Genomic DNA, 12,021 nt, shown 5'->3' with positions numbered 1-12,021 from the left:
AGACCACATTGATTCCCGCAAGAGACTGGGTTTAAAGCATGTTCTTTATTTGTTGACATAAAAATGTGTTAAAGGTAAAGGACATATATACATTAAAAAAAAAAAAAAACATTGCACAGCATATGCATACATACAGCATACCACTTACATTTGTCTTTTGTTAACCAGAGTTCCACCTATATGCAAGTTAACATAACAGAACTGTATGCATAACTAAGGCTTGGTTGAGGTCTCAAAAGATAGTTACAGCCATTTCAGCAGAGGCCCAGGCCAAAAGTGGCATAGATGTCCATTAGAAAAATGCAACGATGCATGCAGAAGTTGGATTAAAGAAAATGTAAAAGAGTGTAAAACAAAGGCACTTGGCAAATGTATTTAGCTGAAATCAATATGAAACCATGGATGGATGGGTTGTCCGTTAGGGAGATGGCCTTTGGCACTGGCTGGGGCTAACGAGTCTTAAACCAAGAGTTTAAGCTTGCCCCATGTCACAAACGCAGGTGAAATCTGAAAAGTTGTGAAGGATTCAGAAGAATGGACCATTTTTTGAAGACGTACTGTATAAAATGTAATGCCAATGCAATATTTGGTGGTTGTTGACCTGATAGGGATATAAGGCTACCAGTTTTACCTTTTCAACTGAACTGGTATGGTCAAAATTAAACCTGTTTAATTTTGTAATCACAATATTTGAACTTGATATCCTGTTGGCCACAGTATGCATAAAGAGACACTTTCTTTCATAACATATTATGACAATATTATTCAGCTCATATAAATTAGAAGTTGACACTAATTGTGAAAAGGCTTCCATACTGAAGAAATCTATCCCTCGAGTTTACATTACAGTTACAACAATTATCCTAACCAAAGCACTGGTTGGCTTTTCTCTTGACTAATACCTCAAACATCATCCAGTATGAAGAGAAATAAGGCATACTGTGAAACTAGAAGGAGAAAACTAAAAAACCACAAAACATCGCTAGTTCAATGAGCAATTTTACATTCAGGCTTGACATAACCTGAGAATTCATAGGAAGAGAGGAATTCAGATTGAACCATTCGAAATCATTTGGTTTATGGAGAAAAATCACTCACCTTGGTTCACAAATGTAGCTCCACACAGTCAGAAGGTACACACACATATAAGTTAAATGCACGTCATAGAATTCTATATATGCTAAAATAAAGTGACATGTAAACTTTTCCTTAAGAATTGACTTCAGTGCATAATACTAGTATTGTGCTGGACATAGCTTGCACTGCTTGCACAACGACATGACTCACATACGGCACATATATTCCCTTTTGCTTACGGCTTCACAAGGCAAAGCGGAAAGAAGAGTAAAAGGAAGGAAAAGGAAAAAGAGTGCTTTCTATGAAGCTGCCAGTTCACACTAAGTAACAGTCTCAAAGATCAGCATGGCGGATTTCTATTTCAGATCAATAATGTGGTCTGGCACTCTAGGAAAAAAGGTTTGCAAAACTCTAAATTAAGAGTAAATAACAGAGCAGGGCTACGGTGTTCCGGGGGGGGGGGGTCTGCATCCGTCTTGGGCTTGGTTAGGAACGCATGTGGTGTTTAGTAGGCAGGCTTGGCAGGCTGAGGAACATAGGCAGGATTGTAGGCAGGCTGAGCGGAATTGAAATCTGTGGATGGCGGAGGCTGGGTCTGGTAACCAGCTGGTACTGGTGGTTGCATTGGGTAGGGCTGTTGACCTGGCGTGAATGCTGCCTGGCTGTAGTTGACAGGATACCCTGGGCCAGCTGTGGGGACAGAGGCGGTTACATTTAGTACCTAGTTATGGATGTATAACAGTGCCAGATATCCTAAAAGCAAAATGTCATGTTGTGTGAATTGAATAAGAAAAAATTGCAATAACAGTGCTTGAATTCTTCTGCACTGCAATTTGACACAAATAAAAAAATTAATAAAAAACCAGCAGTAACAATGCCATAATTGTTCTGCACTGCAATTCATCGTGATTGTATATTTCAATTGAAAACAAAATTCCAGAATTCAAAATTCAATATTCACCCTCCGAAAATACAGTGCCAAAATATTCTGTCAAAATACCATTCTCATGATTCAGCAGGTAATATTCAACCCACTATTTACAACCTCACAAATTGAGTCTGTCAAAATTCACTCTTAACACCCACCAGTCCAGATGTCACAGAAAGAGCAATGGATTGCTGATAGACCAACCCTTTTTTTGTAGGGGCAAGATGGTCTATATACTGCTAATGGCAATGCATGTCTACAAGGGACGAATCCAGGCTGAATGAAGGGGCATATCGTTGATGTCAAACATTTGTGGAATATAAAATTGTCTTCTTCAGATGTTAGAGAATGAGCCAGTTGAAAGTTAATGTTAGTGTTCACTACTCCACGCTAGTTTTAGATTTATATTGACAGGGCTATAAGCCCTGACTTTTTTTTTTGTACATAGCGAGTCTTCTGTTGTCAACCAAGTACTTCTTTCTTGTTCCACATCTTTGTGTTCACAATGCCTTGTGAATAATTGGAATAAATGAAAGGGAGGAATACGGACGAGACATCAGTTGTGTGAAAAACAGAATAGGATAAGGTTCCATAACCAAAAGTTAAGCTAAGACGCTAGTTAGCTAGTTACTTCGGGTACTGTTGAAGAAGACGACTTGAGGTCATCATGTGCATGTCATCATGTCTCTTACTGTGAGGGACCGGACGGTCACCCCACGTTCTTTTTAGGGATGTGACGACTGGACTGGGTGAAGATGGGGAAAAACGTGCAGGAGATGGTGGTGTTTCCGTACAAAAATATATATATTTATTAACAAGGGCTCTATAGCACCCCAAAACATGTGCCCATATAATCAAACAAACAAATCAAACATTCAGGCCGTACGCACCTGGCAGTGCCTGGCACCCTGGGCACCTGCTTGGCCGATTAGGCCCAAATACCGGCACCTTCTCAAGGCCCAAGCCAGGCCCCAAACTAGGCCCAGGCACTAAGCCCGAAGCTAAGTACATAGCTAGCCACACAGAAAATAAACACATGAACTAGGCACAACACAAGGCACACAGAACAAGCACACAGAACAAGGCAAACGGTGTCCACACATCTAGACCCAAAACACTTCACCTCACAACAGGGAAGTGTTTTACCTTAATGCCTCAACAAGTCCTCTTTGGTGCTCTTTACTGCCTCTCTGAAAATGTGCCTCTCAGCCAGTCTCCCTCTCATGAAAATTAGGCCCCTTTTTAATAGGGCACAACCACTTTGGCTTCATCAGTCCAATTAGCTTCTCTCGGAACCAACCACAGTCGTGGGGAAGCCCGGACCCAACCATTGTGGTGGGGGAGTCAGTCTTAAAGGGCACCATCCCTTTTCAGTGCCATGGTGAGAAGGGGGAGATTTTTGTGAGTAAATGTATCTGTGATGTACTCTTAACATGAATTTGACTAGATTAAACCAGTCATGACAACACCACTAAATACACCCTCTGTATTTTATGCTTACTACCACCCCACAGCCTTCCCAAGCCATGTCCAAACTCATGTTGGGGCTTTCTCAGTTTTAAGTGTCACGCACTGCTACTGGCATCCACGTATAACTAAACACAAATCTGTGTAACTTCACTAGCAAGTGGTCTACTTTGTGGGTAAAATCTTGCTAACGTGCTAAAGTTAGATAGTTGGCTCAGATACCTTGCAAATCTCCTCAGACATTTTTTTTTTGGTTACAATATCAGGGTTTTTAGATTGAACAGTGTCTATTTCTCTGTAACTTAAAAAAAATCTAAGCAAAAACTACATTTATGTACAAACACAACCATCTAAGGAGTTTCTTCAGTCTATCTTGTCAGCATAGGGTCAGTATTACTGTGTAAAGTCACATCGACCATATCTGATTATAATGATTATCTGAGAAGGAGGAAAGTTGCGGACGTCATTGATAGTTTGTAGTACTGTAACTAATAGAAAAAAAAGAAAGAGGAGGTCTCAGTGGCGTAACGTAGTTACGACAGGTGCAGGCTATTATGACGGGCCCTAGTCAGTGGTGTAAGGTAGTTATGACATATACATGTCTATGATTATGACGGGCCCTAGTCAGTGGTGTAAGGTAGTTATGACATATACATGTCTATGATTATGACGGGCCCTAGTCAGTGGTGTAAGGTAGTTATGACATATACATGTCTATGATTATGACGGGCCCTAGTCAGTGGTGTAAGGTAGTTATGACATATACATGTCTATGATTATGACGGGCCCTAGTCAGTGGTGTAAGGTAGTTATGACATATACATGTCTATGATTATGACGGGCCCTAGTCAGTGGTGTAAGGTAGTTATGACATATACATGTCTATGATTATGACGGGCCCTAGTGCATACTAGTTACTAGTCATGAGGCGCGCACACACACCATTGGCGTATATACAGTATATTTTATTATAACAGGCTGGGTAACCCTGAGGATAGTGAACCTTGGGAATATAGGACCTGTGGGACAAACAACCCTGGGGCCATAGATCCCTGGGAACATACATACACTCCCATTCAGCCACCATTTACACTATTTTCCAAGATCTCCATTATTTCTTAGAAATTAAAACCTTTTGTAACCCTGATGTTTTGGAGTTTTGTCTATTTACGGTAACAAAAAAAAAAAAAGTATCTATTTTGTATGATCTGATTTGTAAGTTCAGCCCAGTTGGGTCGCGGGTCATGGCAGGCCCTACGGAGAGATAATGGTAAAACAATGAGAGAGATGCACAGAAAAGCACTGGGGAGAGGGAGAAAGAGGAGGAGAGCGCTCAAAGGGAAGGAAGCTAGGAGATCTGCTATAGATGTTAAAACTGTTAAACAGCTATGCACATACTAGACTGGTTATCATGAACAAAGCACACCAGTATTGCTTTGCATATCAAACCAAGTCTGGTTTAAAATGAATAAGAATAAGATACTTACCACTCTCCACATAAGGAGGAGGGGGTCCAGGAGCGTATGGTTGCCCTTGGTATGGTGCACTAGGCATGGGTTGACCACCATACCCTGCTGGGGTTCCATAGCCAGGCTGTGGCGGCGCCATGGGTTGGTACCCTGGGTACTGTTGGGCAGGGGTGGTGTTTTGGGGATATGGTGAAGTGACCACTGTTGTCGTGTGTGTTGTTGCTATCACCGCTGCACAGAGGGATAACACAATCTCAACAAAATAGTCGCAGGATACTCGCTAAGCCTATTAGGTGTGGTGTGTTACCGTCATTTCTCAGGTGCATCCTACACACGGGAATGCATTTTTTCCCTGTCTGGTAGTTAGTAACGCGCACAGAAACTCTATCAGATAAATCGTGAATGGATCTCTCTCTCTCTCTCTCTCTCTCTCTCTCTCTCTCTCTCTCTCCCTCCCTCTCTCACATATGAAAAACAACATTGGATAGATTTTCATTCCCACTCAGTCTTCCATAATGATAAAGTAAGGGGTGTTGTGTATTCCTAGCAGACTGTATTTAAAGTGATGCTATGGAGCGCGTTTGTAGTTGCTAGCGTACCTCTAACTTAGGGAACCATCGTAACAGTTGGCAGCTGTTAGCATGTGATGTACTCATGTTAATATGTGGGAATATGAACTTGTGAAGATGAGGCTGCACAGGCTCCCCGAGGGTTTCAGGGGACCAGTTAACAATAGTTTTAAAGGTTTAGCGTCCATTCCTAAACCACACCATAATACTACATAATGCTCAAGAAATGGTTTTCACTGTGAGTGGGAATGGGGTGTGTGTGTGTGTGTGTGTGGGGAGGAGGTGTAGGTGTAGTATTTTTTGGTTGAAATGTCCATCCCTACTTCATACAACTTTGAAATGCCTAGTAGCACTCACACCACAACTACATGGCATGACATAAGGTTCAATAAACTGTGGTTAATACACGGGTGCAGTCAATTCACGGGTTTGTTTTATGAAATTAAATCAAATACTGTAATGCAGTTTATATACGGTGCATTCAATAGGAAAATACAGTATACACTTCCTTATGAACAGCAACTACGGCATTCAGTTCCTCAAGTTAAGCCAGAAAAACAGGGCTGCCATGCTGTTTCATGTTTAAGCTGTCATGATTTCAGGGGAACAAGCAAGGACTCATTCTGCAAGTTGGCCCTTACAGCTAAGGGCTTGTCATTGTTTCTAGATTCCTCCCACTGCAATTTTCCATTTGAGGTGGGTGAGTGGTTGGGGGGGGGGGGGGGGTCACTTCCTGACTGACAGACAGTTAAGAGTGTGGTAATGACTGACTTGACTCAGTCTGGGTGGGGAATCCCAGAATGTACCCTCAACTTGAAACATCCGCACTAGGTTATGTAGAGGGTCAGGAAATTAGACAGTACTTTGTGTGATTTTATTTGCACCGTTTCTGTATTTCTGCAGTCGATTCCCCTGACAACCCGCTTACTCCCGACAAGCAACTTAACATACATTGTACATTTATCAACTTTGACCATTAACTGCAAACTGGCAAACTTCAATTTCAACAATGAGCTAATATAATAAGATTCATTGATTTCACTGCTTTGTATCCATACAGTGGCAATTAATTATCACAGATAAACAAGCAGAATACTTAAACTACCATTTACCTCGTCCTTTCCTATCAAAATTCTACAATTTGACTTAACACCTGAGGGTTACAGAGGTCAAGGAGAAATGGACCAAGAGTCAGATCCTTACAGGAGGCCACTGAGACAGAACATTGGCTGAATTGGCTAAATAATTAGTAAGTAAGTTATTGTTTTTTTTACATCCACACACACAAGGTTGAGTTTAGAAGAAAGGACTTACGTCTGGGCTTCCGGCACATTTTATAGAGGCAGCAGCAGGGGCACACACAACAGCAGATGACGAGGAGGATGACGACGACCATGGAAGCAACAATCCCAGAGATCGCATATGTCGTTGGTCCACTAGACCTTTGGGGCGGAAACAAACTATGTACAAATTGTTTTACACAAACTGAAGAACATCTTTTATATTTCACATGATTTATTTATATGTGAATGTACACACACACACATGCAACAGACACATCAGCATGTTTATATATATATATATAACTTATATATCTACACACAGACTACCTTAATCTAGAAAGGCCCATTTCAATCTGACACAAATACGAAAATAAAACACAAAAACATAATTACCTGCAGTAAACCCACATACATTTGTTAACCCCATTTTAATATTTGTTTATCAAATTGTAATAACACCTAATTGAAATGTACATAGAAAATGACATATACATTTGTAGTATTGTATTTGTACTATGTGATAGATATAAAAATGAATGGTTTGATCTGTTACATACATGATGCAGTCCTCTTGGTCATGCTCACTGAAACGGAATGAAGACATTGAACAGCAGAATCGTTTTTCACAGCTACCACAGCAGTATGTACCATACTTGCAGTCCACCGATTGGTGATATGTGCTGCCATCATAGTAACTCTTACAATCATCATCATCTGTAAAGTAAAAGGGAATGAAATATGAATGTATTATTTTAAGCTATCAAACAACACTGAGAAAAAGTGTTTAATGGTTAATGCGTACCAGTTCGTTTTTAAATAAATGAACAGAGCTTTCAGGCTCTGGGTACAAATGAATGTCATCAGAAACCAGTAATGTGGCTGTTTCAGCAGTAACTGTTGAAAAGCACTTCTGCCTTCACCAACAAGGTAACTGGCTCTCTTTAATAAAGGGCAAGACTTACACTTATCAAGCATCCATCTGTCTAAGGTCTTTGTGTCAAACTTACAAGTAGCGAAATTATGACTTTAATAGAAAGCAGCGAAATTGACAAGGTAACTGACAAGTGGCTGGTGTGGACTCATATGAGAAGGCCAGCTGAAGGAGGCCGACTGTTACAAACATTTCAAAGTAAAAGAAGTGTTGAAAAGTGAAAAATTAAAAGACAAAAACTATGGGCAAATGAACTGTCAAGTGGTAACCATATTAACCCAATTAGTTCACTTCACATCGTTGACATATTATAAATATACAATGGCAACAGACAGCGAAAGCACTCTGCTATTCATACAAAAAAAAAGCTTACAGCCATGATCTAGGCCAGTGTTTCTCAGCTGGTGGGTCGCAGAATCATTGAATGAATGGGTCGCGGAGTGTCTGTTCTTTCAGAACATAAATGCTTGTTGAAGAAAACATACGAACCGTTTATTTTGAAATGGCAAAAGCTAAGTCTTTCCGGTTCTTAAGCCTCAATCACAAAGGAGCACTCGGGAAAGACATAATGTTTTGCGTGAGATGCATAGCCTAACGTATGGGAGTCCGAAGTGCCGGCTGGAGTATTGATGTAACGTAAGCTGGGAGAGCCTCGACTTACTAGCCGTCTACATAGATGCCACTAGTGGGCTAATTGAATCTTTATGCTATAATTCATAACTCTATAAGAAAAGTTAAAACGTTTAGCTAATTGTCTACTGTAGTTATATTGCGTAACGTATTGTCTTGTAATTTCCGGCTAACATGTGACGGATATTGGCTATTATGTTTGCGACTAAGTTTACTTTATGTTTTGAATTATACACAATTTGGGTCGCAACTTAATGACCATGGGAAATGGGTCCGAAGGCCAGACCAGTTGAGAACCATTGATCTATCTAGGCTATTCACTGTATGCTTGTTTTACTTGTAGCCCCGCTTACAAGGATGAGTTCCAGAAATACAGATGAAAGTTAAAAATTATGATTTCTCAACTGAATTACAGTTCATTTAGTACATTGTCTTGTCTTAAAAGGTTATTTTCATTGCCCTCAGAATATTATGTTTAGCAACCACACTAGTGCATCTTGCATTACAAGCCTTAAGGCTCCTTAAAAGCTAACAACATTAGACATGTGGACTCAAAAATAACTTATCACTGTTGGCTTACGTTAGGTTTCTCTGATAGGCTCTTTAGCCTTGGGTGTATGCTTACATTAATGTTAACTTGTATATTCAAATATTTCACGAGAATACATTTGATCAGGGACCATAACCGATGAAATTTAAAAAAAAAAGATACACGGTAGCTAGTTAGCTTTAGCTACCAAGAGTCGGGCTTTCTCTAATGCCCAGTGTTCGACCTTCGACTTCAATCGCATGTAAATAGTTAAATTCTGTTAATCTTACCAGCTGCAACCATTAAAAGGGTCCCCAAAAACACCAGAACTTGGACAACGAACGCCATCACTGAGACTTGAGGTCGCCTTGTCTTCTGACTTGAATTTGCGATTGCGAATGAGTGACGTTTTTTGTGTAATGTAATATGACACACTCCCAGCTACGCCTTATCGGTGTGTGTTCTCTGCACAGCAGCGCTGAACCAAACTGAACCCTGTGGGACCCAGCCAACCTTCTCAACTGGTCTTTCTTTCTTAGACTGATTTGAAACTCGTTAGTGAGCTTATTTCCCTATGTTCTAGTCATTTTTGTGTTTATTTGTATATTTACCCACGTGAGTAACTAGATGTGCATTTCCTGAAGGATATACCAGTGCATGCAAAGCAAAAAAGCTAAACATTCTAAATAAATATTGATTAAAAGATCGGTACATTTAACGCAATTCAAGGCATGCAGAGAGAGACAAAAGAGAAGGAGGCCAAAAAGGAATAGGAGAGGTGTGTAAAGACAGAGATATAGAGAACAGGAGACAAATGAAGAGAAAGGTGTAAAGTATAAAGTGTGAGACTGGGAAGTTGATAAGAAAATAAAGATAGAAAGATAGGTAGTCATTATGGTAGTGGTTGGTTGGATTTTGCTCGGGTGATTGAGGTTGTTGCTAGGGTAGTCATGGTGTTTTCTAAGCTAATTTAATTAGTTGCTATGCTGGTTGCTAGGGCGTTGCTAGGTTGTCATTATTATAGTGGTTGCTAGAATGGTAATATGGTAACCAATTTGGCTGCTAGGCTATTGGTTGCTATGGTAATTGAAGTGGTTGCTATGCTGGCTGCTAAGGTAGTCATGCAGTTTGCTAAGGTAACTGAAGTGATTGCTATGCTGGTTGCTAGAGTTGTCAGTATAGTCATGGTTGCTACGATGTTGTTACGGTAACTGTGGTGGTTGCTAGGCTGTTGCTAGGGTAATCATGATGGTTCCTATGGTAATTGAAGTGGTTGCTCAGAAGTTCTTTAGGGAAGTCATGGTGGTTGCTATGAAGTTTGATATGTTGTCATTATGGTAGCGGTTGCTAGGATGTTTGGGTAACTGAAGTGGTTGCTAGGGCATTGCTAGGGTAGACATGGTGGTTGCTATAGTAGTCATGGTGGTTGCTAGGTAGTCATTATGATAATGGTTGCTAGGATGCTGCTTGGGTAACTGAGGTGGTTGCTAGGGTAGTTATGGTGGTTGGTATGGTAATTGAAGTCGTTGCTATGGTGGTTGCTGGGGTACTCAACTGAAGTGGTTGCTATGATGGTTGCTAGGGTTGTCATTATGGTCATGGTTGCTAGGATGTTGTCAGGGTAACTGTGGTGGTTGCTAGGGTAGACATGGTGGTTGCTATCGTAATTGAAGTGGTTGCTATTCTGTTGCTAGGGTTGTAATGGTCGTAGCTATGCTGGTTGCTACAGTGCCCTCCAGAATTATTGGTACCCTTTAGTAAAAATGAGCAAAACGTGATGCGAAAAAAAATCTTTATTGTTTATCCTCCTCAAAATATTCACAAAAATATAACCTTTAACTGAAGTAACATAATTTAAAGAAACATTACATTCTTATCATTGCCATGATAGTGGAAATGGGTATTTTTAACTGTTTAAAGATTTTCTTATATCCATTTCCTGATTTGTGCAGCTCAACAACTTTAGGTAGTTGGTGGTTGCTATGGTGGTTGCAAAGTGGTTGCTAAGCTGGCTGCTATGGTAGTCATGGTGGTTGCTATGCAGGAGTCTCAACGAAAGAGAGACAAAGAAATTAATGTTAGGAGTTAAATGTTAAAAGACAGGAAATAAATAAAAAAAGAGAGATTAATTGAATGTGATTGAAACAGAGATTCAAGGTGTAATAGAGAGAGAGAGAGAAGAAATAAAAGAGATGGGGAACTTGGGGAAGGACACTGTGGAGGCTATCCTATAAGCCTCAGTGTGGATGGCAAAGTGTTCCCAACGCGTAGCGAATGATCCTTGTCCAGGCATGAGCTCTCTTTGGGCGGTGTTCCCGTTTATTATAAAGATAAAAATGTATACATAAAATTGGTCTTATCACCCAGTGCTGGTTGCTTATAAAACAAGATTCTGTCGGTGAAGTGGGTTTTACGGCTACGGTAAGAACCGTGTGTTCCCCGCCATCCACACCTTTCCCTAATTGAGTAATCACACCTGTAGATATACCCAATTCCCAGTGACGTGCCACACCCAGTGCAATACTCCCCCAAGTGGCTTAATTAAGTAACACTAAAATAAACCTAACTTAAAGTGGATAGAAATGGCTCCTACACACCGGCCCCATAATTGTGAATATATTGAACCACAATTACCCAAATTTCCCAATGAACTAAAGGAGCCATTTGTGCAGGGCTAATCTACGTGTGAAGTCTTCTTTTTGATCAGGTAGTTGACCTCCCGGTCCAGCAGGCCGATCTTGGCGTCAATGTCTTTGGACAGCAGCACAGGCCTCTCTGAGGGGAACCGCTTCTCCTGCTCAGCTCCTTGGTGCCGGCGGTGTAGCCCTCCTCGTCCATCCAGCCGGAGGCCTCGCTCAGATTGCCCGAGAGCTGCTCCTTCTCCTCCTCGGCCACCACGGCCTGGTACTCATCCTGGAACAACTCCAGGCTGTTCAGAGACTTCTCCCGCTCGTGTTTCTCCAGGTCCCGATCAGTCAGATCCTGCAACTTCTTCTTGGAGGACTCGATGGCATCTATGCTGGGGTCCACTACGTCATTCACCAGGCGATCTGCGCCAACGTCTACAGAGATCTTGCTCTTCTTCTGCAATTTGGCCTTTTTGTCCTTCTCAGCATCCTTAAATTCAGATTGCCTTCC

At 41.0% G+C, this 12,021-nt stretch overlaps 1 protein-coding gene across 1 annotated transcript; it reads right to left on the bottom strand.

Moving 5' to 3' along the window:
• Positions 1–92: 92 nt before the first annotated feature.
• On the bottom strand, positions 93–9,851 carry LOC122132934 (protein shisa-5-like). The gene is made up of 5 exons (XM_042707917.1): positions 9,174–9,851; positions 7,351–7,507; positions 6,825–6,952; positions 4,960–5,172; positions 93–1,767 (listed from the first exon to the last, which is right to left on the bottom strand). The coding sequence occupies exons 1-5, from the start codon at positions 9,229–9,231 to the stop codon at positions 1,583–1,585; spliced, it is 741 nt and encodes a 246-aa protein (XP_042563851.1). The 5' UTR covers positions 9,232–9,851; the 3' UTR covers positions 93–1,582.
• Between the last annotated feature and the right edge of the window lie 2,170 nt (positions 9,852–12,021).

Source organism: Clupea harengus, chromosome 5 (assembly GCF_900700415.2).
Source record: "Clupea harengus chromosome 5, Ch_v2.0.2, whole genome shotgun sequence".
In the NCBI taxonomy this organism is placed as follows: domain Eukaryota; kingdom Metazoa; phylum Chordata; class Actinopteri; order Clupeiformes; family Clupeidae; genus Clupea; species Clupea harengus.
This window is presented reverse-complemented; position numbering and strand designations above follow the sequence as displayed.